Source organism: Vulpes lagopus, chromosome 7 (genome assembly GCF_018345385.1).
Source record: "Vulpes lagopus strain Blue_001 chromosome 7, ASM1834538v1, whole genome shotgun sequence".
In the NCBI taxonomy this organism is placed as follows: Eukaryota; Metazoa; Chordata; class Mammalia; order Carnivora; family Canidae; genus Vulpes; species Vulpes lagopus.
The window spans coordinates 44596922-44623752 of NC_054830.1; the positions used below are offsets into that span (position 1 = coordinate 44596922).

The 26831-nt window shown below is 37.7% G+C and overlaps 1 protein-coding gene across 3 annotated transcripts in view; it reads left to right on the forward strand.

The window, feature by feature from the left end:
* Positions 1 to 18684, forward strand: part of LRRN1 (leucine rich repeat neuronal 1) — a 41504-nt gene extending 22820 nt beyond the window's left edge. For all 3 annotated transcript variants that reach the window (XM_041764722.1, XM_041764725.1, XM_041764723.1), the window contains exon 2: positions 9483 to 18684. In XM_041764722.1, the coding sequence (XP_041620656.1) occupies positions 9779 to 11929 (2151 nt within the window). In that variant the 5' untranslated portion in view covers positions 9483 to 9778 and the 3' untranslated portion in view covers positions 11930 to 18684. The remainder of the gene's footprint in view (positions 1 to 9482) is intronic.
* Positions 18685 to 26831: the final 8147 nt, after the last annotated feature.

The window sequence follows — 26831 nt, forward strand, 5'->3', positions numbered from 1 at the left end:
TCTGCCTTGGCTCACGGTGTGATCCTGGGGTCCTGTGATTGAGTCCCACTTTGGGCTCCCTGCAGGGAGCCTACTTATCCCTCTGCCTGTGTGTCTCTGCCTCTGTGCATCTCTCATGAGTAAATAAATAAAATCTTTAAAAAAATAAGTTTGTTATTAAAGTTAGATATATTCCTAGTATTATATTATTCATAAGGCCTATTCTATCTTGAATGCCCATTTCCAACTCCTACTAATTGTTCATATCCACTTTATATTTCCTACATTTGAATTTCTGTGCCCTTACGAGTTTGCAACACATTATCCATTATCAAATTAAGAGAAGTTTAATCTATGCATTCTAAAAATTAAACTTGGGATTTGGCCATGCTTATGTAGAATAGATCAACTATGATCAATTCACTGCCACGTTAAAAAAAATCAATGAACATGGTTTAGCTAACCTGACTTAATTTTTTGTTGTAAGTTGGCCATCAGCATGATTGATTGAGCTGTCCACCCTATCTCTGATCTACCTAATCAAAGGTCAAGATGGTGGTTATTAAACATGCCATTTCACTCCCTAAATTGAAGGATGTTTTCTTATGCTTCTAATAAAGAATAATTGATTAATAGAGCACTAGAAGGTAAAATCCCTCAAAGAATTTTAGTTCCTGCCCAAGTGATCAAGAATATAAATTTCAGCTAACCCTATTCTAAGTGAAATAGTGTGGGGTTCTGTAGTGTAAAGAAACAGGTGTTTGGAGAATAGGAATGGAGTCAAGTTTGTCTTCCAAACATGTAACGTCACTTCTCTGGAAAGTGAGGTGTTTTAGATGTGTTAGATGCCTTTTCCAACTTTTACAATTTGTGTTTCTCATACTTCACAGGGAGGTTAGCTTGTTTGCCTTTGATTAGTTGAAGCCAAAAAATCTGAAGTACATAGTATTCCCAAGGGCTCTTCCGCAAGCACCTTTCCCCACCAGGCCAAGGCATCTACTTGGATTTGGATTTATGCCAGCAGGCTATGTCTGGATTTTTTGCTTTTCATTTTTCTTTCTTTTTTTAAGTGTCTTTTGTAATTCTTTAGTCCATTTAATCTAGCCTTGTCATTTACCGTGCCTGGCCAAACCTGCAAGGACTAACGTGCTGTGCTGTCCATGCCCAGATCCTCTTAGGAGCTGAATGAATTGTGACCCCAGCTTCTATGCTAAGCTTGGAGACCAGCTGCGCCTTTGGGTTTTTCCCAGAGATGTTGGCCGATGCTGCACCTGCAGTGTGATGGATTTGCCCTCGCCCAAATGAGGAAGGAAAATGAGGGGGAATCAAAAGATCACTTGTGTTCACCCTCTTCTTTGCACAGTAGTGCATTTATACCACCCAAATATACCAGAGATTTTTTGAGACTTTATTAATTAATAATAATCAATATAAGAAGAAGAAAGTAAAATAAAACTAGAGAACAGACAAATTTTTCTCTGGGAATCTGGAAAACCATAAACATTTTAAGTGGTCAGATTAGTAAATTCTGAATTAGGGATCAAGGCATTTGGGTTTTATTTTGTTTCTCTGCCAATTAACTGGGTCATCTTGGATCACCTAGGGGACTTGTAAGGTTCTGCCTGCCTTTGAAAGTAGGTCTTCCAAAACAAAGAAGTGTAAAATGAAATTTTTGTAAATGCAACACTTCTTTTTAAACCACTAAAGTTTTCTTCTGAGCAAAGATTCAGACTGTAATATAGTGAGTCTCTAATTATAGGCTTTCACATATGGAGTATTTACCAATAATAGTTTAAAATTGATATTCAATCATCTGCTTATCAAATACATTAGCTCAGCATTATAGCTGATAAGATTATTATTATATTTATATATAATTCAGAGGTTGCAAACTGGCCACAGGCCTTTAAAAGCAGATGGTTTTTGTTTGACCTACACAGTTAACATTTTTGGATGCCTTTAGAGTCCATGCACACTCCAGCTCCTTACATGACTTTGTAAGATTCAGCTGACTTCACCTACCCTAGCCCCTGAAAACTCTTAGAGTTTGAGATCTTGGCATAATCAAGCTAGTTGCCCCAATAACAATTTAATAACAAAAAAGGAAGGAAAGAAGAGGAGAATTGCCTTAGAAAATGGCTAGAAGTAGTTTTTCATGACACCAGGAGAATGGGTTGAAAGATGACTTCCTGAGGTTCCTCTTAGCCACAGGGAAGCTGTGACTACCTTTCCTCTCAACCTACTTACTATAAGATAAATAAAATAGGACACAAAGTTACTAGACTTGCTCAAGGTCAGTTAGGAAGTTTGTGGTGAAACCAAAATTAAGAATCCCTTCCCTGGTGTCCTCATTCTGTTGCTCGGCCCACTCAGACATGCTGCTGCACTGCTTGCTGATGAATAATGTGGGCTCTCAGGAACAGTTCCTTATGCAAAAGAGCCTCAGCAAGCTCCATTATGTCCTTGCAAGGGGAGAGACTTTATTGTTTCCTTAATGCGTTATGGAGACTATTATAGCTCTTCCTCCCATATGAACCCTCCATCTGTGATCACTAACACATACTACAGGGTGTTTTGCTTTGGATAATGTGTGAACAAGGAACATAATTTGGGGAAGTGGTTGAAAAAAGAAATCTAAGATTCAAGAAGGGCTAGGACCAGACAAAAGTCCAAGAAACTAATGTCTTTAAAAGCAATCCATTCAGGGAGCCTGGCTGGCTCAGTCAGTAGAGCATGTGACTCTTGATCTCAGGTTCATGAGTTGGAGCTTCATGTTGGTATAGAAGTTACTTTAAAAAATAACAATAATAAAATAAAAATAGCCTATACAGATGCATTGTTCACAATGTATTGCTAGACCTTATTTCCTTCCCAAGGAAAATAAGAAATACCCTCCAGAAGGATTTGCTGTGATCTCTCGATGGCTCTACCTGCCCTAGCCATCTACATTGTTCCAAGCCTCTGGCCACTCTTTAGAACTTGTAGTTGCTAATGTCACAAAAGGTACCCTCTGCTGATTTCAATCAACTTCCTACTCCTTCCTTTCATACTCAATACCCATTAAAAAGACTCAGAGCCAATGAGATATCAAACGTGTAAATAATAATACCTAACATCTATTGGGCACTATGAGCCAGGCCCTCTGCCAGAAACTTTACATTTAATATCTTATTCTGTTTCTCTCCCCACCCTTGCAAGGTAGGTTTTATGATCTCCATTTTCTAAAAAAGTTACCTGAGACTCACAGAGAAAGCTTCAGTAGGGACACTTGGGTGGCTCAGCAGTTGAGTGTCTGCCTTCGGCTCAGGGCCTGATCCCAGGATCCAGGATCAAGTCCCACATCGGGCTCCCTGCAGGGAGCCTGCTTTTCCTTCTGCCTGTGTCTTTGCCTCTCTGTCTCTCCGTGTTTCTCATGAATAAATAAATAAATCTTTAAAAAAAAAAAGCTTCAGTAATTTGTCGAAGGTCACAGAACTGAATTTGAAACCAGGTTTGTCTCTCCAGAAGCCACACTCTTAACTGTACTCTAAAGTCCTGTTTCTAAAAGTTGTAGCTAGGTGCCTGTAGCTAGGTGTGGTTCAGTTGAGTGACCAAATCTTGCTTTTGGCTCAGGTCATGATCTCACCAACTCTTGGTTTTGGCTATGGTCATGGTCTCGGGTCCTGAGATCAAGCCCTGCATTGAGGCCTGTATTGGGCTCCATGTTCAGCAGGGAGTCTGCTTGAAATATCTCTGTCCCTCAGCCGCCCCTCCCTACCCTCCCAAGCCTGCCCTTGCTCTCAAATAAATAAACAAATCTTTAAAAAAATTACACACAGCCTTTTGAGCCTAATAATCAGCCACTTGTATATGCAGCAGAAGTTAAGGTGGCCTTCGGCATAGGAAGTTACTTCTGGGAGGTCAATCTAGTAAATGGAGTATGGGTCCATCTTGCTCCCCTCTCACCACATTAGAGTGGATTCGGGGAGAATTTGTATTGAGACATTGCATTTTTCAACCAGAAGGAAAGCTTCATTGAACAAAAGTCCCATTGTTCCATTATTAAGCCATTCCCAAAAGAGGATAAACTAATTTGAATGCTGCATTAGCTCTGGGTCTATTTGGGCACCTAGAAAGCTAAAACATTTATTTTCCTAAATATTATGTGCACAGTGTGAATTTGGCCACCAAAGGCAGTGTGCATAAAGGTGCATGTCCTAAGAAGGCATTTTTCTTCATCTTTGGGGGGAATAAAAAGTTTAGTTCTTCATTGCTGTGACTACTATGTCTATGAAAGGATGCTAATTTCCAGGGTGAAAGTTTATTTTCCATAATTTGCTTGCCTACATAGGGTTTTAATTTAGCACAGTACCATATTTGGTATCTGAATTTCTAACACTTAATTCCAATAATACTGGTTGAAAATATAATAGAAATGGTAAAAAATAACAGTGACTTTTTCCAAAACCTGCCATGCCCAAAGGTCTTAAAGAGATTTGCTTATTCATTACCTCCCAATACTCCTGTAGGGTGAAAATGAAATTTAATAGCAAACTTGATGAGAGTTCCAGAGATTCAAATAAGTATCTCAGGGCTCACTCCATGCTGGACTCTTTCCCAGGCTCTTTATAGTTATCATAATTTTCATATATGAAGTATGTATAATTAGCCTTAATTTAGGCACAGAAACTGAGATAGAGAATTTCCATAGTTTATACAAGGTAAGACATCTAATAACTGAAGAAGTTGATCCCCCAAGACAATTCTTTATGCAAACTGAGGGCTAATCTGGGCTTTAATATAACTAGAATTAACTTAATCATCATGTTATTTTGATTGCTTATTTCTTTTGCCCAACTTCATAAGAACTTAATGTGTAAGGATCCAACCCCAAGTCCTACTAAGTACTGTGATTTTGTTAAAATAACATCCCATCTCATATGATTGTATAGGGACAATAAAGATAAGTGCCAAATTCACTGATGGTGATGACCATGCAGTCCATTTCTTTTGTAATTTTATATTCAGAGCAGAGTGTCCCAAACATATCTTATTGAAAAAAGAAGCATCAAATGTAATTATATAATTGTCTGTGGGCCTCTTTGAAAGGCATCCCTTGCCAATTCTGGACCTTTAAAGCCATGGGTTTTTATTTAAGGGATTGTTTCTTTAAACTGCCAGACTTGTTTATGGAACATCATTCTGGTAATTAGCAGGACATTTTCTTCTCACATTTGACCGACTTAGTCCAGTAAGCCCTAGAACAAGGCAATTCCATTTAAAAAAAAAAAAAAAAAAAGCTATTTTTTATTTGTCGCGGAACTTAATTAATTGGTATGTGTGTGATAAAAGTTGGCCTGAATTCTAATGGATTCATGTTTTTTAATGATAAAAAATAACATTAAACTTACCATCTCTCATTTTTAAGTAAACAATTGTAGTAGTGTTATACAACAGAGTTCTCAAGGTTCTTCATCTTGTAAAACTTAAATACTCATTAAGCATAAATTCCTCCTCTCCCTTTTCCATAATCTTTGACAACCACCATTCCACTTTCTGTTTCTATAATTTTGACTACTTTAGTAGTCATATAAGTGGAATCATGTAGTATTTGTCCTTTTGCGACGGTCTTATTTCATTTAGGGTAATGTCCTGAAAGTTCATCTACATTGTAGTGATGACGAGTTCTTTTTTTTTTTTAAGTTGGGTGATATTCCATTTTGTGTTTATGCCACATTCTCTTTTTCCATTCATCCATCTGTACACATATATAGGTTGCTTCCATCTCTTGGCTATCGTGAATAGTGCTGCATTGAACATTGATGTGCAAATGTTAACTTCAAGAACTTGCTTTGAATTTTTTTGGATATATACCCAGAAGTGGGGTTGCTGGATCATATGATAATTCTATTTTAATTTCAGAACCCCCATACTGTATCCCATAGTGGAGGCATCATTTTACATTCCCACCACTTGTTACTTCTGTTCTTTTGATGGTAGCCATCCTCATGGGTATAAGGTCATATCTCATTATGGTTTTGATTTGTATTTCTCTTATGATTAGTGATGTTAAGCATCTTTTCATATGCTTATTGTCATATATATGACGCTCATATATCTTTGGAGAATTGTCTATTTCAATCCTTTGCCTAGTTTTTAATCAGATTGTTGTTTTGTTGTTGTAGTTATAGAGTTATAGAAGCTCCTTATATGTTTTGGACATTAGTCCCTTATCAGATATATGATTTGCAAATATTTTCTCCCATTTTGTAGATTATCTTTTCACTCTGTTGATTGTTTTCTTGGATGTACAGAAGTTTTTTAGTTTGATTTAATCACATTTGCTATTTTTGCTTTTATTGCCTATGCTTTGGGTGTTATAGTCCAAGAAATCATTGTCAAATCCAATGTTCTGAAGTTTTTACCCTATGTTTTCTCCTATGAGTTTTCCAATTTTAGGTCTTACGTTTAGGCCTTTAATTCATTTTGAGTTAATTTTTGTGTATGGTATAGGGTAAGGGTCCAACTTTATTCTTTTGCATGTGGATATCCAACACCATATATTGAAGAGACTATCCTTACCTCATTGTGTAGTCTTGGCACTTTTGTCAAAGTTCGTTTGACCATATATGGGAGAGTTTATTTCTGTGCTCTTTCTTCCATTGGTCTTTATACCAGTAACCCACCGTATTGATTACTGTTGCTTTATTGTATCTTGAACTCATGAAGTAAAAGGCCTTCAATTTGGTTCTTCTCTTTTGGGACTGTTTTAGCAATTCAGAGTCCCTTGAGATTCCATATGAATTTCCAGATTTTTTTTTTAATTTCTGCAAAAACTGAGATTGAGCTTTTGTTACCAATTGCAATGACTCTGTAGATCATTTTAGATAGTGTGGACATTTTAATAACATTAAAATGTCTTCCAATTCATGAACATGGGATATATTTCTATTTTTTATATTTTATTTCTTTTAGCAATGTCTTATAGCTTTCAGTGCACAAGTTTTTCACCTCCTTGGTTAAATTTATTTTCAAGTGTTTTATTCTTTTGATGCTATTGTAAGTTGGATTATTAATTTTCTTTTTGGACTGATCACTGTTAGTGTATAAAAACAATTGATTTTGTGTCCTGAAATTGTTTATTAGTTTTAACAGTAGTGTTTTTTTTGTGACATCTTTAGGGTTTTCTACATGTGAGATTGTACCATCTGCAAAAGGAATTTTATTTCTTAATTTCCAGTTTGGATGCTTTATTTCTTCTTCTTGTCTAATTGTTCTGGCTAGAACTTCCAATACTAAGTTGAATAGAAGTGGCTAGAGTGGGCATCCTTACATTGTTCCTAATCATCAAGGAAAAGCTTACATTCTTTCTACTAAAATATGACAAATAATAGAACTTTTAGGACTGGCTACTTGTTTACTGGCTATTAGTTTACTTTCTGGTCAATCACAAAGATAACTATGTTTTGCAAAGTATATAGTAATAGCTAATATGAATCAAATGCTTGCTATGTGTTGGACACTAGACTTCAAGTACATTATATGCTGTATTTTATTGAATCTTTACTGTAATTTTATGAGGCTAAAGAAAACACTAGTTACTGAAGGTCCTTCAGTACTCAAAGCTGACGTTCATTATAGAAAGACAAATGTAAGGAAACATATAACTCTATTTTTAATAGCTTAGCAAGTGACTGGCCTAGTTTTGAGAAAGCAAGATAGACAATGGACCCACAGAGGCTTTTTATACCTGATTGGAATCCAGAAAACTAGAACCATTAACTGCTAATATTATCTTTGTAAGCAGATGAGCAATACATATTTCACCTCAGAAGACCTTATTAAAAGCAGTAGATGATGACTAAATAAAATCAAATGCCCTCAGTTTTCCTTCATTTATTTGTCCTCTAACAACCACTATTCAACTAAAACTGATAAGGATGAGAAATATAATAAGATGACAAGAGGGACACCTGAGTGGCTCAGTCGGTTAAGTGTCTGATTCCTGCTTTCAGCTTAGGCCATGATCTCATCATTATGAGCTCAAGCACTGTGTCAGGCTGACACACTAGGCAAGGAGCCTGTTTAAGTTTCTCTCCTCTCCCTCTGCCTCTCTCGCCCTTTAAAAGTATGGCAACAAATGTAATTAACTTTTGTGAGCTTTATATAGATTCCTTTAATTCCCTTGATAATCCTAATGACCAGTCCTATTTTTTTAAAAAGATTTTATTTATTTAATCATGAGAGACACAGAGAGAGAGGCAGAGACACAGGCAGAGAGAGAAGCAGGCTCCATGCAGGGAGCCTGATGTGGGACTGGATCCCAGGACTCCAGGATCATGCCCTGGGCCAAAGGCAGGCACTAAACCGCTGAGCCACCCAGGGATTCTTCCTGACCCCCAGTTCTATTTTATATAGTTGAAGAAGCTGAGGCTTCAAAATACTAAAGAACATATCCATGCTTTATAGCTACTAAGTGGCCAGTGACATTCCCACGAGATTGTTGAAATTAAACATATGTAAGTGTGTTTGTTTTTCACGAAGATTGGTGATAATCGTGAAGTAAAATCCTTTGACTATTTTATTCAGTCAAGATCAGCTGTGACTGTTAGAATATAAGAAAAACCAATACTTTCTTTTCATAGTTGTGTTAAATTAATTTCTTGCATGAGAATAATAGCTAGAAAAGCACTAGCTGAATATATCTACAGAATATACCATTTGGAAATGAAAAGCTGCTGAAAACAAATTTAAAAAATTAGTTAAAATATAAAAAGTTAAGGGCACCTGGGTGGCTCAGTCAGTTAAGCGGCTGCCTTTGGCTCAGGTCATGATCCCAGGGTTCTGGGCTGGAGCCCCCTATCAGACTTCCTGCTTCATGGGCAGCCTGCATCTCTCTTTCTCTCTCAAATAAATAGAATCTTTAAAAAAAAATAAAATAAAATAAAATATAAATAACTAAAAATGAACTTTGAGTCTTTTATAAACTGCCTTTCATGTTTTGCTTTTGACCTTTTGATTTTTTTTAGAGCTTTGAAAGGCAATTTTTAAAGTCAGCTTTTTTTTTTTAAGATCTGACTTATTTATTCATGAGAGACTGAGAGAGGCAGAGACATAGGCAGAGGGAGAAGCAGGCTCCCTACTGGGAGCCTGATGCAGGACTCAATCTCAGGACCCCGGGATCATGCCCAGAGCCGAAGGCAGACACTCAACCACTGCGCCACCCAGGGATCCCCTAACTTTGTTTTTAAAGAGATGACATCTGTGTGTTCTTCTGAGTGTCCCTATTAACTGTGAGTATTTGTGTGCATTTGATGATTTTACCCAATTAAATTGTAAAAGTGGTAGTTTTAGTGTAGTAAGTAGAATATAGGAAAGTATATTGTAATTTAAAAGCTTGTATAGTTACTTTGAAGATTCTGTTAATAGATTTGTGATTATGCCTTTTTAGTAGACAACAGAAAGGCTATAATATTAGAAAATATGTGGAAAAAGCATAACTCCTGTCCTAATCTAATTTTCAGGCACATCTCCAGACTTTGATTTGGCTGAAGTAACTTATACCACAGAGCTGTGGGCATGCCTGGAATTGAGAGAAACAGTTAAAAGACTCCCAATTGATTCCTACCTTTGAAAACTCCTGAAAACCATCCCTTCGGACTCCGGAATCATACACATCTCAACGAAGACTTTGCCTGGATGTTTACATTTTCTGCTTGCTGTCCTATATACCACTATATAGTGTTCACCTTTTGTTGAAACTTTGGAGTGTCAGGAGTTGAGCTTGGCTCATTCTGAGTTGAGCTTGGCTCATCCCAGCATGGCTAGGATGAGCTTTGTTTTAGCAGCTTGCCAACTGGTGCTGGGCTTGCTAATGACTTCATTAACTGTGTCTTCCCTACAAAACAGTGAGTGTCCACAACTCTGTGTATGTGAAATTAGGCCCTGGTTTACCCCACAGTCCACATACAGAGAAGCCACTACTGTTGATTGCAATGATCTCCGCTTAACAAGGATTCCCAGCAACCTTTCTAGTGATACTCAAGTGCTTCTCTTACAGAGCAATAACATCGCAAAGACTGTGGATGAGCTCCAGCAGCTTTTCAACTTGACTGAGCTAGATTTCTCCCAAAACAACTTTACAAATATTAAGGAGGTAGGGCTGGCAAACCTGACCCAACTCACTACTCTACATTTGGAGGAAAATCAGATTACAGAAATGACTGATTACTGTCTGCAAGACCTTAGCAACCTTCAAGAACTCTATATCAACCATAACCAGATTAGCACTATTTCTGCTAATGCTTTTTCAGGCTTAAAAAATCTTTTAAGGCTCCACTTGAACTCCAATAAATTGAAAGTTATCGATAGCCGCTGGTTTGATTCAACACCTAACCTGGAAATTCTCATGATTGGGGAAAACCCTGTGATTGGAATTCTAGATATGAACTTTAAACCCCTCTCAAATTTGAGAAGCCTGGTTTTGGCAGGAATGTATCTCACTGATATTCCTGGAAATGCCTTGGTGGGCTTGGATAGCCTTGAAAGCCTGTCCTTTTATGACAACAAGCTGGTCAAAGTCCCTCAACTTGCCCTGCAAAAGGTTCCAAATTTAAAATTCTTAGACCTCAACAAAAACCCTATTCACAAAATCCAAGAAGGGGATTTCAAAAATATGCTCCGGCTAAAAGAACTGGGAATCAACAATATGGGGGAACTCGTTTCTGTGGATCGCTATGCCCTTGATAACTTGCCTGAACTCACAAAGTTAGAAGCCACCAATAACCCCAAATTATCTTATATCCACCGTTTGGCTTTTCGAAGTGTTCCTGCCCTGGAAAGCTTAATGTTGAACAATAATGCTTTGAATGCCGTTTACCAAAAGACAGTAGAGTCTCTTCCCAATCTTCGTGAGATCAGTATCCACAGCAATCCCCTGAGGTGTGATTGTGTCATCCATTGGATTAACTCCAACAAGACCAACATCCGTTTCATGGAGCCTTTGTCCATGTTCTGTGCCATGCCTCCTGAATATAGAGGGCAGCAGGTAAAGGAAGTTTTAATCCAGGATTCAAGTGAACAGTGTCTCCCAATGATATCTCATGACACATTTCCAAATCACTTAAACATGGATATTGGCACAACAGTTTTCCTAGACTGTAGGGCCATGGCTGAGCCAGAACCCGAAATTTACTGGGTCACTCCTCTTGGAAATAAGATAACTGTGGATACACTTTCAGATAAATACAAACTAAGTAGTGAAGGTACTTTAGAAATATCTAACATACAAATTGAAGACTCAGGAAGATACACTTGTGTTGCCCAGAATGTGGAAGGGGCCGACACACGTGTGGTAACAATTAAGGTTAATGGAACCCTTCTGGATGGTACCCAGGTGCTGAAAATATATGTAAAGCAGACCGAATCTCATTCTATTTTAGTGTCCTGGAAAGTTAATTCCAATGTCATGACCTCAAACTTAAAATGGTCATCTGCCACCATGAAAATTGACAATCCTCACATAACATATACTGCCAGGGTCCCAGTAGATGTTCATGAGTACAACCTAACACATTTGCAGCCTTCCACAGATTATGAAGTGTGTCTCACAGTGTCTAATATTCATCAGCAGACTCAAAAATCATGTGTTAATGTCACAACTAAAAATGCCGCCTTTGCACTGGACATTTCTGATCAAGAAACAAGTACAGCACTTGCTGCAGTAATGGGATCCATGTTTGCCGTCATTAGCCTTGCGTCCATTGCTGTGTACATTGCTAAAAGGTTTAAGAGAAAAAACTACCACCATTCATTAAAAAAGTATATGCAAAAAACTTCTTCAATCCCGCTAAATGAGCTGTACCCACCACTCATTAACCTCTGGGAAGGTGACAGCGAGAAAGACAAAGATGGTTCTGCAGACACCAAGCCAACCCAGGTTGACACATCCAGAAGCTATTACATGTGGTAACTCAGTGGATATTTTGCTTCTGGTAGTAAGGAGCACAAAGACGTTTTTGCTTTATTCTGCAAAAGTAACAAGTTGAAGACTTTTGTATTTTTGACTTTGCTAGTTTGTGGCAGAGTGGAGAGGACGGGTGGATATTTCAAATTTTTTTAGTATAGCGTATCGCAAGGGTTTGACACGGCTGGCAGCATCTCTAGGCTTCCAGTTTGTGTTTGGTTTTTATTCTTATCATTATTATGATTATTATTATTATATTATTATTATTACTATTATTATTATTATTATTTTGTTTTAGTTGTTGTGCTAAACTCAATAATGCTGATCTAACTACAATGCTCAATAAAATGATTAATGACAGGTTGGGGTTCCCCTGTGCTTTTACCCCTTCTTCTGAAGCCATCAGTAGAAAGTATCATGTCCTCCAAAAAGCTAACATACAGTGTGAAGCAGCATTGAACCTTTTGTAGCAATCTGGTCTACAGACTTTTAACTCAAGAAGCTAAGACTAGACTTGTTACCTTATTGAATGATGTTAGTTGACTGTACTGTAATGTTGTATCAACTGAATTGAATGTTTGCCTTTGAACAATGACTTTTCTTTTTTTGTAATAGTTAAAGAGGCTTAGAACAAGCTAACAGGCAATAGAAATATGTATATCAGATTTTTTAATGTAACAAACTACATGTTAATTGTTACCTTATTCTTTTTATCTTTAGTAGACACTTTTAAAAGAAAAGACAATTTTGTTGTGTTTAACTCACCAACATGTGGTGTTTAATGAAGACAGAACTATAATAAATTAGTTTTGTTCTGATTTTTTAGAACACTTGCAATAATGTATCATTTATAGTTCTTGCTAGTTGCAGTGGTGATATATTTCACATCCCCAAAACAACCACCAAAATAAATCAACTAAAGCATGATGCTTTTTAAAACTAGGCCCAAAAAAGTTTTGAATTCTTTTTATATTCAAATAAAATATCTATTTTAGTGAAGATATTTTAATGAAAAGTATTTCTATATTTTAAATATTACCAATCAGACCTAATGGAGGGTAACATTCTTATGAACAAAAGCATATTACTGTATCCCATACATAAATGTGGTTTAAAAATAGAGATAGACACATTGATAAAGAGATAGATATGTCACATTCCTTTTCTGTAAGGGTTTTGTTAAAATCTGAATTTCTTTAGTAGTATCCACACTCTCCATCAAAGTCTAAAACATACAGCTATGCAGTATCCCAAAATATATGTTATTCCTTTTTTTAATGGCTTTCTATATGCTAGACCCATATTAGCCCATATATCCATGTAGAGATATCTGCTGAGACAAGTAAATGGTTAATAGAAAACTTAACAACTTCTGTACATTTGGCATTTTTCAGCCAAATAATATATAGAGACAGTTTGGCAGAATTAAATGTTTACTGGGAAATGTATGTATGACATTTAGGACAGGAAAAAAGCTAGATTTAGGTAGAAGGTCAGTTCCACAAAGTATGTGTGTTGGGGGAAGTGGGGGGAGAATTGAAGATATAGTTAGAAGAACAAGGAACCATTTGAACACGCAGATTAATAATACAGAGAAATAAAGAAAAGCTTCTCCAGATGGCACCTGCTGCCAGGGACATGCCGTCACACCAAGAATGATAAGACTGTAAAAGGAGACTGAGTGCTAGCAGGTGCCAGCTGAGCAAAAGCAAGAAGGAAGCAGAAAGAACATGCAGGTGAGGCAAACTGAAAGGATTTCTTTCTTTGTAAAATTCCTTGTTTCATGAATCATTTAGGAAAAAAAAAAAGATCATTTTTTTTCCCATTTCTAAAGGGGAAAAGTTTTTTTCATATGCTAAAGCAAATAAGCTGCAGCAGCAAAACAAGTGTATGAAGTAGAAGTATCTCTTCCCACAGCCTTCATTTCTTGGTGAGAAAAACTAATACCCAGAGAAGAATTGTAACTTGCCCTGGTCAGACTCTCCCGCCCACTGAGAACTGCACTCTCATCTTTTGCTCTGGATCCTGCGGCTCTCTAGACTCCTGTGCAGAACTTGTCTCTCACAGTTCTCAACAACCTCTAGTGATCTCGCTTCAAAAATGCATTATATTCTCAAATTCTCATTTACTCAGGACAAAATTCAGCACAAGGGCAGAACTGGAGGGTCAGGAAAGCTTCTCCATTGTTGATATTACCAAGTACATGTAGGAAACCCAAAGAATTGAGATTGCTTTGAATGCAACCATGGGGAAGTTTCCTTTTGGGTGATTCTTGTCTTCAAATGTCTACAGATAGTAATACACCATCTAACAAACCCCTGGTAATTCTGCAAGCAATGAAGGGGAGTTGGCACCAAAGCATTAGGCCTAGAGCAAGGAGAAAAGAGGAAGCATTGTTAATCCTGTAAAGCAATGATTTGAACCTGGCACATAGTCATCACTCAAATACTAGAGGAATAAATGAAGGAAAACAACCATTTCTCTATTCTGGTTACATAGCAAGCACCAGGGAATTCAAGTGTTTTTGTCAACTACCTTTTGCCAGGCTAATTTAGGGGAAACAGTCCCTTTTAATTTTTACTCCTCCAATAAAATATTTTGAGCTTATTTTTCCTTGTCTGTGCTAATTGGGTTGGTTTTCAGCTGATAGAAAGCAAAATGGCATGGTACTTTTTTCCCTAGCCAAGTATTTCTTCATTTGTGCTTAATTCAATTTGATAAGTTAGACAGCCAGTGAAATTAGGCATCAAAGTAGTTCCTCATTGATAATGAAGGTTATATCACCTTGACCAGTGAAGTGACTATTACAGGTCACTTGCTAATTTCATATTTCCCTTTGGCTTCCTGCTGCCCTCAGGACATACAATGTATTTCTAACCTGATTTTACGAGGTTATTTTTGGAGGTGTTTCTTAAAACAGGCATTCTCAAATTTGCCTGTTTAATTAATGACATATTGAACTGATGCCATGGATATAAAAACAAATGCAATGTTTGAATATCATTTTTTCTAATTTGGCTGTGGGTTTAGTTTAGCAAAAAGGAAACAACCCCATTCTTTAGCAAACAAACACTACTAAAGTCCATTATTTTCTCTTATGTGGTTTTCTACTCATTCATTCATTCATTCATTCATTCATTTGCTGAAAACCCCACGATCAACTCTACCTGCCATTTTCTTTTTTTATCTCTGTATTCATCTTCCAAAGCATTTTCTTTTCTTCCTTGCTGTTTTTTATTAATGGAGGAAGAAAAATATTTTGTATCTGTAGCACTCTGCCAGGAAAACCATACTTTCTGCTTTACTAGTCATTGGAAAGGGGAATTTAACTACTTCTGATCATTCTAACTACAACTGAAAATGTTTTCTTTACCTCAGTCCTTTCACTCTTACCCTGGTTGCAAATAGACTTTATTATTATTATTCTTTGTTAACTAGAAGTAAAATATTTCTATAAAGATGAGTTTTAGAATCACCCTCCAGAGCTGTAGAATAATCTTGGTCTAAAAATCTCTGCAGGACTCAGATAGGTATGATTTCTCTGCTCTCTCCTCCTGCCCCCACATAACTTTGGAGAGAAGGATCAGCCCTTGTTCTGCAAACCCTAAGTCAGAAACTTAGGGCCCATGGTAAAAATAAGATGACAGTGGAACTCATTATTTCTGAACTTGGTTTGGCATTGCCCAGCACAGGTTAATGGAACTAAATGAGTGGGAGTTTTGTTTGTTTGTTTTATTTTGTAGAATTCCTCAGAGACTTGATGGCACTAATATAAAGTACACAGCATTTCCCACAGCCTTTTACCATTGGTATGTCTCGGTACTATTCCATCCTGTAGATCCTGAGAAGTTGAAGATTTAACTTGACCCCCAAAACAGTTCAAATGAACTGGGCATTATTCTTTCCAATTTACAGATAAGGAAACTAAGGCCCATAGGAGTAGTCATTTGCCTGACACCAGAAAGCTCCATAGGAGGGTGACTACACTGGGGCCCTTCACTTCCAGTTTCTTCTCCGCTGTCCAGCAGCCTTCTAAAAAGTGGAGAGAGGAGCATCTGTGAAAGGGCAGATGCTGGAGGTCACAGGGCATGTGGGAAAGTACACCAAAGAGAGCTAATGGGAGAGGACATTTTATGTCTAAAATGTACTTATCTCTTCCCCCTTAAGAAGCTTTATGTGCTGGGGATCTGTGAGCTTCGCCTCAAAACTGTTTATGTCAGGCTAAATTTTAATTCAGATCTTCAATTCTCCCTATACTCTCCTGTTACCTGCTCAGAAAATTAAAGTTTTACAAATTTTGTGGAGGAGATTCCAAGCTCATTCTTTTCCTTAGCAGTAAACCAGGGAAGGCAATGTAAAAAAAAAAACCTGACAAATTTCATGTTTAGCTCAAAAGCACCTGTGAGGAAATGTGAAGTTCATGTAATTGGGCAGTTGTAAGGGCGGCATCTGACACACCTGGAAACAAATGACTTGTAGAATCACCATGTTCATGGAGTCTGTGGGATACTTATACACAGGAAACTGTTCCCTCAAATGAGTCTATCTGGAAGCCATGGGACATTAAAAAGGTTTTTTTTTTTTTTTTAATAAATGCAATAGCCTCCCCCAACATATCCCATTGTCAGTTATATACTACTTTTGATGAAGCAAAACCAGTCTCCTGCACCTCACTAAAGTAGCTCCGGCACAGTGTGGGTCAGACATTGCTGCTTTCTCCTTTCCTCCTTGGTGTTCCTCTTCCTCCCATAGGATTAAAATGACAAGGTAAATTTCAGCCTGGGCCCTGACAGAATGATCATGAATTCCTAATAAGGGGGCTGTCCTGAATTAAGTAATATTTTAATGTATCAGTCATCTTGTTAGCATGTCTCACTAATATAGACAGGAAACAGGGTTGGGGGGGAGGGAACAAACCACTTACCATAGTGACTTCTGAAGGAATAAGGAGGGAAAACACTGTATGTGGCTCTTCTCTAGGAGATTCACCTAGATCATTTACATTTAATCCTCTTGATTGCCCCCAGGTGAGTCCTATCATCCTTACATTAGAGAATGATAAAAGAAAGAAAGAAAGAAAGAAAGAAAGAAAGAAAGAAAGAAAGAAAGAAAGAAAGAAAAAAAAAAATGGGTACCCAGCCTCAGAGATGCTGGTAAGAGCACAATGTTAACTCAGGGGTCTATATGACTGAGACAGAGATTCCTTTATAAAATGATCTGTAAAAATAAAATGGTCTGCAAGCTAAATCTGGATCAGGCATATAGAACACATAGCCCAAAAGTCAGTTTGGCACTTGAGACAAAAGGAAAAAAAAAGGAGCAAAGGAAAATAATGCCCAGCAGTGGGCCTCCGAGATACAGGCATCTAATTAAAGGTCCAAACCTGAGATAAATACATGGAAACAACAGCAAGCCAAAGAGACTAAAATTAAAGGACAACTATTCAAAGTTTGTGACAACATCTGCATATAAACAAGTGGAAGACAGTGAAGCTGCAGAAGAAGAAAATTGTTTAAAAATGGTGGGGCAAGGTGGAAGTCTGAGTAGATACCGTATATCGCTCTATGTGAAACACTTGGCATATTCCAGATGTGCTAAGCACTTGACCTGTGTTATCTCATGGAACCTTGAATAACTTTATGAGCAAGTAGATCTCCATTTTTCACATGGAGAAGCTGAGTTTCAGTTCACCAGTCATTAGTGCTGAAGCCCAGGTTTCAACCCCGGCTGTCAGAATCCAAAACGCAAGACTAGCCACTAAATTTTCTTCTAGTTAAAGAAGCTTTCAGTACTGGGCTCTCCATCCCATTTGCTTGATTGGTTTAGTTCTTTCCTGAGAGTGGGGAGCAAGAAAAAGAGTAGGTTTCCTGACCCATGTAGGATCTCTCCTGGGCCTTCCCACAAAAGGTTTGTTAACATGGAATTAATGCTACAGGCTTAAGAGGAAAAATGCCTCTTTTTCTTTTGTAACCCTTAAAGTTAGTCATACATTTTAATTATTTGTCTGACCTGTTTTTTAAAGCTATACCACATTATTCAGAGCAAAGGCTTGTTCCGATTCCCTATGTAATCTAATCTTAACTTTCCTGTAAATTATTCCAGGGTATGGGGTGCAGGGAGGACATACTCACTTGAGAACTGTTGAAGTGGGGAGTTTTACACCTAATCCCATATCTCTGTGATCTCAATAGCCCTTAATTAAAAAAATCTATCACTCTCTCTCTATCTTCTAAGAGACAAATTGGTTTAAGTATCTCCCATTCTACTAACAAAACTGTGAAAGGAAAGCCACTATGACTCTTAACTAAAATATATGCTCCCATATTATTTTCCTTGTTGTTAGAAGATCACACACTTAAAACAATGCTTGATTTCCCCTAATTTTATTCTAACGGGTTAGGTGTATTCCCTTCCCCCACACCAGAAGATAGTTCCTATCTGCCATTCATTTTGAAATGCTATTTTTTTTTACTTCTAACACTAATGTATGTTCACTCTAGAGAATCTGGAGAAAAGTATGTATTAGGAAAAAATAGCACATAATTCCACAATTCTAAAAAAAGTGAAATTTTGGTGTACTTCTGATCTTTTATCCCTCTGCATATAGTTATATATGTATATATACATGTAATTATAAAAATATATGTCTTTATGAATATAGAACTAGTATCCTGGTGTATATAGTTTTGTATAGTGGGTTTTTTTCTGTTATACACACAAAAAATCATTTTTTCCATATTATTAAAGATTCTTGGAAAGCATGATGTTAAAGTCTGTATGATCATCTACTCCATAGAATTCCAGTATTGAAAATTTCTTCTTTTCAGGGGATTTTATCTTTTGTATGTCAAGCACTAGGGGCATGAAAATGAGCCTACTGTGCTCATGCTCTCCAGGTCACAGAGGAAGACGGATGTCCACATAAATGACCACCCAGTATGAGAAATGCCACCAAAACGATGAAATGGTGGCACGAAACCACAAGGAAGAAGAACCCCGGGTCAAGTCGAGAACTCAAACTTCAAATCTCACAATTTAAGCTCAGAATTAAAAAAAATGAGGTGAGGGTTCACCAAGCCAACATCCAGAGGGAAAGCATCTTAGGCAGAGGGGGCAAATCCCCCTGATTACAGAGATTCCGAGAACATGGAAGAAAGCTTCCCAGAGAATCTGGAGAGTCTGGAGGCATTTCTGTGATGGAGAAAAGGAACCACACAGGAAGTTGAGGTAGGAGAGAAGTTATAGCAAGTTTTTATGCAAAGATGAGAGGAAGAGGGAGTAATACAAAGAAGCTATGCATCCCAGAAAGAGCTTTGCTCCCTATTTAATTTTTTTTAAGATTTTTATTTACCAATTCATGAGGGACACACAGAGAGGCAGAGACAGGCAGAGGGAGAAAAAGGCTCCCTGTGGGGAACCCAATGTGGGACTGGATCCCAGGACCTCGGGATCATAACCTGAGCTGAAAGCAGAAGCTCAACCATTGAGCCACCCAGGTGCCCCTAATCTTTTTTTTTTAACCATTCAACGTCATCCTTGGGGAATTACCTCTCTGGTGAGATAAAACAAGCTTGCAAGAGCAGCTTGATAAACCTCCAAGCCCTGGGGCCTCAATGTGGAATATCAGCTGTAGAATACGTAAAACTAAAGTTTTAAACGGATGAGACATTGCCCAAATTTCTTATGTCTACCCCAGTCAGTAGCCTGCTGTCACTATAGGTTGCCTTTGGTGTCTGTGGTATCCAAGAAATAGGAAGTGTATGGTTAGAAGATGGAAACTGATGATGTGAGGTTCTAAAGCACAAATCAATCCTCTGTTCAACTTGCTCCTTGCCTACTAAATACCAATATTTCTGGTTCACTTACTTAGGAAAAAAAAAATCTGGTTTTTTAGTAGTATAACAAGACCTTCCTTGCACTGGGAATAGAAATAAAGGACAAGCCATACTTTGATGCATCTACTCCCAAACTCGCACACTGCACCCTCTTTGTTCCCAAAAGTAAAACAAATCAAAGACATTGGAATGTAACCTAATACAAAATACTTCTGAATGTAGAATCTATTCCTACAGGATTTCCTTTGGATTTTTAATTAGATTAATTCCTGAGAATAGAAATTCATGGTACAAGAAGAGATTAGTATGCAAAAGGTATTTTTTTTCCTAATTCTGTTTTTAACAACTATACTGGTGGACATGATACTTAATGGCTTTTTTATCATTGAGAGATATTTCCAAGCCTGTTTTCAGAATCCACCAACCCACCCTGTGAATTATTAGTCTCTCTCTGCACAAAGATCCAAATAACCACTCTACAGATATCTTCATTCCATTCTATTTCCCCAGACAGACAATGTAAGTTATAGTTAGCTTCCCATTAGGAACATAAATTGAGACAAGCAGTTTTGTAGACAATGAAAAAACACTGGACAATCCAAAAGTCAATAAAGGTTTATTGAATGAATGAAGTCATTCATAACTTTGACTTTGGAGTGAATAACAAGTTTTTGCTAGAAGCAGATTCATCTTTCTAGTTAGATCTTTTTTTGTTTGGTAATAGATTTTTAGACCACTGCAGAGAGCAAGCCAGCATTTGCTTGATTTGAGAAATGGATAGCATTTCTTTCTTTTTTTTTTCTTCGGTACTGAGGCCTTGGGAAATTTTCCCCTAACTTCAATCCAAGTTTGTGGAAATCCTGCAACCCAGGACATCAGCATGGGCTGAGCCACTCATGGTGAGCCGAGAGTGTTGAGATTGTGGTTAGCTGCCAAGGTGCTATTCTGAACACACAACACAACAGTTCACATTTTCTGGGCATATAACAATTGTCGGTGGGTATGGTAGCTTCAAACACTCCCTATGTACGTAAGTACATATTCTTTATAGGTTAGTGAAATACACTTTCCCAATCCTCAAACTCTGAAAGCTTTGTTCAAAACAATAATCATCCTTTTTGTTTTGGTTTGGTTTTCCCAGAAAACCTTGCACTTTAAAGACTAGCAAGAATTCATAAACAATCTCCCTCACGTTCCATAACTACCAATGGCCCCAGTGGGGAGATGTTTTGGGAAGAGTAATGACACTAAGGGAGGAACGGAAAAAAGCCATGTAGTCACCACAAAAATGCTAGACCTTAATAAGTAGGGTCAGAAAACTGTGTAGAGGCAGAGTGCAGACAGACATCTACCTCTGTACTACGCAACCATGGCAGGGGTGAGGAAAGAACAAATCAAAGTTGGCTGAAAGAAGAACCTTTTAAATATTTTAATTTATTTATTTATTTATTTATGACAGTCACACAGAGAGAGAGAGAGAGGCAGAGACACAGGCAGAGGGAGAAGCAGGCTCCATGCACCGGGAGCCCGATGTGGGATTCGATCCCGGGTCTCCAGGATCGCGCCCTGGGCCAAAGGCAGGCGCCAAACCGCTGCGCCACCCAGGGATCCCAAGAAGAACCTTTTAAACTGACATTTTCCCTCTCCATTTCTCATTTTCTCAAAGCAAAGCTGTCTAATATTTCTGCAATTACTCCCAAACCCTCTCATTTAAGTTTCCTTCTTCATAGGCAATGTATATTTTGGGGAGTGAAGAGAACTTCAAGTTAAACCTAGAAGAATGGAGAGAGTTTCCTAATTTTTAAGTTTTAAGATGTCCCAGCCAGTTCCCCAGGGAATATGAAAAGAAAAATCCAGGGCCAAATTTCTCTCCATGAATTCTAAAGAACTGGATGTAGTTGGCTTGAGCATCCCCTGGCTATTCCTCTTGGAGATTAAAGAATGAATGATAGGGTCTAGAATAGCCTGCAGTCACAGCCGGATGGGTTGGATGATTCAATCCCAACCCTTGTCTTGGATTCTTCCTCTTATAAAAAGAATTGAGCTGCTCATCTTTTCTAACTCACTAGCTTCAATTTTCACATTCCTGCTTCTTGCCTCAGCAGTGCGGCCACACTATACTGCCATTTAGATCCTTGGTCAAACCTTTCCACCTTCACACACCACCCTCCTCCCCTAGAATACCCCCTCCTTTCCTTACTTAATCCTCACTCTCTCCTTGCAGCTTCTTTACACAAGGCTTCCACAAACCCTCAGATTAAGTTTGGTCAGCTTATTACATCTTCTCTCATCGGCCTGTTTTCTCCTCCTTAGCAATCGTGAAAGCCGTTAACTTTATGCACTACTTGAAAATACAGGAGGAGGAACCACATTGTCCTTATTCACTAATGAATCTTCAGCATCTTGTTTGTTCTTTTCTCCTCTTCTCTCCAATGAAATAATGAGTAAATATATGTCCAACTTCTGCATTAAGGATTGGGCACTTAGGCATGTGGTCTTCCCTCTTCGTGTGTCTATGTCCCAATCTCGTCTTTTTAGATGGACTCTAGTCATACCCTAATGATCTCACTTTAGTTTGATAACCTCTTTAGAGGCCCTATCTCCAAATACAGCAACATTTTGAGGTACTGGGAGGTTAGGTTCCATTATATGATTTTGGGAGGTATAAAATTCAGCCCTCAATAGCCCTGCTTGGGAGGATTGCTTGGATGGGCACATACAATTATGCCAGCTATCACTATGAACTCTAGGTTGAACACATTCTTCATAATGACATACAAAGTGAGTTTTCCTTTCCTTATTCATCAAATGGGTGCCTCTGACTTGATAGCATCTCATAGAGGCTTAGTAAGAAATGAATGTTGGAGGAACCTTCACAGACTAGTTTAATACCCTTCTTTTACAAATAGAGAAACTGGAAAAGATATCAACCTGGCCAAGGTCTCCTAACCAGTGAGTGGAGAAATTGAAACTGAACTTGAGAAATAGGAATGCCAAGATTTGCTCCCAGATTTTCCTTCTTGCATTATCAGGATAATTGCCTCAGGTTTATTTCATTTAGCCTATCAGGGATGAATAATCTGTGGTCATATATAGTTCTGGTTATGAAAATCTTACAATTAGCTCCTATAATATATGTGGAAAGTTCCTTTTTGTTTTTACCCTAACATCTTGCCCAAATCAATATGCTAAGCAAAACCATAGGCATCACCTCCCCAAGGCCATGTCTATTCTTCTTAAAAAGGGACATTTATTCAAAATATAGAGGACTTAATTTTTTCCTGCCATCTTGTGAAGGAAAAAGATGGCAAGACAGAAATAATCTATCATAATCTTTTCAAATACCAAAGCATTCTGCTTCCTATGCAGTCATTTTTAACCTGGGCCATGACTGTAAATGATAGCTGTCATAGAGAAAAGAATTATTAATCCAAAAAGATTCATCTCTCACATATAGAATTCCCAAAACTAACTTAAATTCATGAATCATAAAATGTATCTGACACGCCACCAAATCCTCCCAGGCTCAAAGCTCAAAGGCTCTCAGAATTTCACTATACACACATCCTGAGGAATTTCAATTTAGACTGAAACAAGGTCTTGTGGTGGAGCGATATACATCATAGCCACAGAAAGTTCCTTTCACTCCATAAGATTCTTCCCTTGAATACATATTGAGCATCTACTGTATGCTGGATGTGATCACAGGGTGGGTGTGTTTACTAGTTAAGGTCGGGTAGCATGCTGGGGAGGATTGACATTACCTTACCCCTGAGATGCATGAGAAAGGAAGAAATTCACTCCAGATCTCAACTACCTAAGTGAGAATCCAGAGGAGCATCCTTGATTCAAGTGGCTGCCACTTTCAAACTCAGGAAAAAAATGTCAAGGGAATTTAGAGAAAGGAGAGATCACTTAAAACTGTGGAGAGCAAAAAGTAGGAATTACTTTTATGGATGCATTTAGAGAGGAGGGAGCACTGTGACAGGGCATCAGAAAATGAAGAACACTTGAACTTGAGAAAGTGGGGGAAGAGTAAGGAAAAGAATGAGGCAAAAGACATCTGAAAGAAAATGTAAATTATGGGATACTTGCAATAGTGCTTGCAACAGTAATTAGTTCAGTTGCTGGATCAGGAGAGAGAGTGGTAAAAACAATCTTTTATTGAGCCTTTGTAGTGTTCTAGGCACAATAGTGAGCACTCCATATGCATAGTTTAATTTAATCTTCAAAAAACCCCATGAATTAGGTTCTATTATTTTCTCCATGAGAAAATGGAAAGGCTTAGAAAGATTAAGCAATGTACCCAAGATCACCCAAGAGGCAGAATCAGATATTTAATTCCAGAATCTATGCTCATAACCATAACACTATTCTAGAATTTGATTAGGAGGAAAACCAAGTGCCAGAGTAAAAGCCTGACACCTTATTCTGCAAGTGTTGGGGAGCTGTGAAAGGTTTTGAACAATGAGAATGGCATAATTAACGTCATTCTTCAGGAAGGCAAAGGGATCTATGACCATAGAATGTGTGTCCAAAATACTTACAAAAAAAGACCTCCTCAGAATTTATACAGAGAGGAAAACAAAACAAAACAAAACAAAACAAAAACAAAAAACAAACAAACAAACAAACAAAAAAACGATGCATAGCTATCAAGAACAAAGGCTATTTCCCACTCTCAACTACCATTAAGAAATTGACACAGTCACTAAGAGATTCCCCATCCTTCCTCACCCCCATTTCATGCATGGCTTCAGATCATCAGGCCTTGGGCACCAGAACAAAGAAAGCTATAGGGACAGATGACTCAAATCCTCATAGGTGGTTGTTGAAAGGTTAAACACACAAACTGTCTCATCTTTTAAAGCTATAGAAGCAAAAATCAATCACCCATAGAAGTATACAGGTTGGGAATTATCTAGGGCAAGTGATTAATCCCAATGTATATCCCTACTGCTCCCTCACCACCTTTCTGCCTTCAGTGATGTTAGTTATTTAGCTTTACAAAACTAACACAAAACTGGTGCACTTCTTACAGCAACTGAACAAAATAAAATGTGGGCAAGCGTTCTTTACCAGACAAATAAAGAGACAATACAAATTACCTTCCAAACTAAGAAAGAATCCACATTCTGAATTACCCATTTTACTGCTATCAGATACATGCTACACTACCTCAAGAGGTTCCCATTGGTATACCCAAATATTCGGTATCTGTGTCAATTTATTTTTTTGTTGTCCATAACTGGTATCTTTAAAACCACATATATGGGAAATTGCCTATTTGGTTACTAGAATTTGAATGCTCAAATCCTGTCATAAAAGGAATAGAAGATCATATCATGGATTACATAATTCTTTCATCGACCACTAAATGAGTCTTTATTGAGACCCTATTATTTGTGAGGCACCATGCTGGACACTGGGAACAAAAGAACCAAGTTGACTTGAATAAATAAGTTAAAGAATTAATTAACTACACCTATGATAAGTGCTATAACGGAAAAAAAAAAAGTACTGAGATAAGAATAATTGGTGTAGGAGAAAGAGGGCAATCCATTCCTTTCCCCCTGCATGGCTAGCTACAGTACATTCTAGATCATGCTAATATGAAAAATCCCTTGGTGTTGGCTTTGTAGTGAGAGCTAACTGTACTCTGATGAGGATGCTTTGTTAACTTAAATATCTCCCTAGCAGAGGACTCACAGCAGTTTGCAAATGGCATGCTCATTCATCACTGCAGCACTCCTGAGAGGCAAGAGAGAGGTTCAAGCCTCATTACCTCTATTTAAGAAAGAGGAAGGGCAATGACCAGCCAAATATCAAGGAACAAAGCAGCTGCAGGGTTGATGCTGTAGCTGAGCTCAGAGCCCACTGCTCCTAGCTTTTTCCACTAGACCATTCTTTCTGTCCTTCAGCCTAAATTGGCAACTCACACATGCCTGGAGGTTCTGGAAGCAAACCAGCTTAATCCCAACTCAGCAAAAGGCCTTATTTGTTACAACAAGAAAATTGTTCCCAATAGTCATTAATATGAAGTTTGTTTACCTAAACTTATAAAATTTCCTATGTGAGAAATCTAGTAAATGGAATCACAAACTGAATAATTTTGTTGAAAGTTTCAGCTGGTTTTATCCTCTTTACAACAGCAAACAAACTACATTGGAAGTTCCTTTGATGGAAATTCATGGTAGTCACATCAAGTGGAATTTATTATAAGGTAGAGTCATCATGAACCGCATTCAGAAGAATAGAAAACAGTTGTTTAAAAATTCAAAGGACATCAGAGAATCATAAATGAGTGTTCTGGAAGAGATGAAGAAGAATCACTTAATTCAAACCTTTAAAATCCCAGACATGGTTTGAAGCCAAGAAAATTAAAATGACTTTTCTAAGGTCTCACAACTATTAAGCCAGAACTCAAATTACAGTATTTTGATTCTAAATCCAGTGCTCTTTGAAGGTATCAGAATGTCAACACATCCTTGAGACACAGTGAAGATAGACATTGTGACTTAAGAATGCTGAGGACATTTTAGGGGCACTTGGGTGGCTCAGACAGTTGAGCATGCAACTCCTGATTTCAGCACAAGTCATGATCTCAGGGTCATGGAATCGAGTCCCATCCCTTGGGCTCCATGTTCAGTGGGAAGTGAGATTCTCTCTGTTTTCTCCCTCCCCCCTGCTACTCCCCCTACTCACACTCTCTCTAAAATAAATAAATAAATCTTTAAAAAATAAAATATTTTTTTTCTCTGTTTTCTCCCTCCCCCCTGCTACTCCCCCTACTCACACTCTCTCTAAAATAAATAAATAAATCTTTAAAAAATAAAATATTTTTTTTAAAAATCCTGAGGACATTTTACTTATAATGACAAGATAACAGCCTATAGGCAACCAGGGCAATGACTCAATGATTTAAAGCTCTTATACTTTTTTACATTTAAAATTTTTTGACATAATTAAGGTACATGTGAAAATTGCAAGAATAGTACAAAGAATTCCTAGACACTTTTATCCAGATTCTCCAAATGATAACATTTTATTCTATATGTTTTAAATCCCAACCC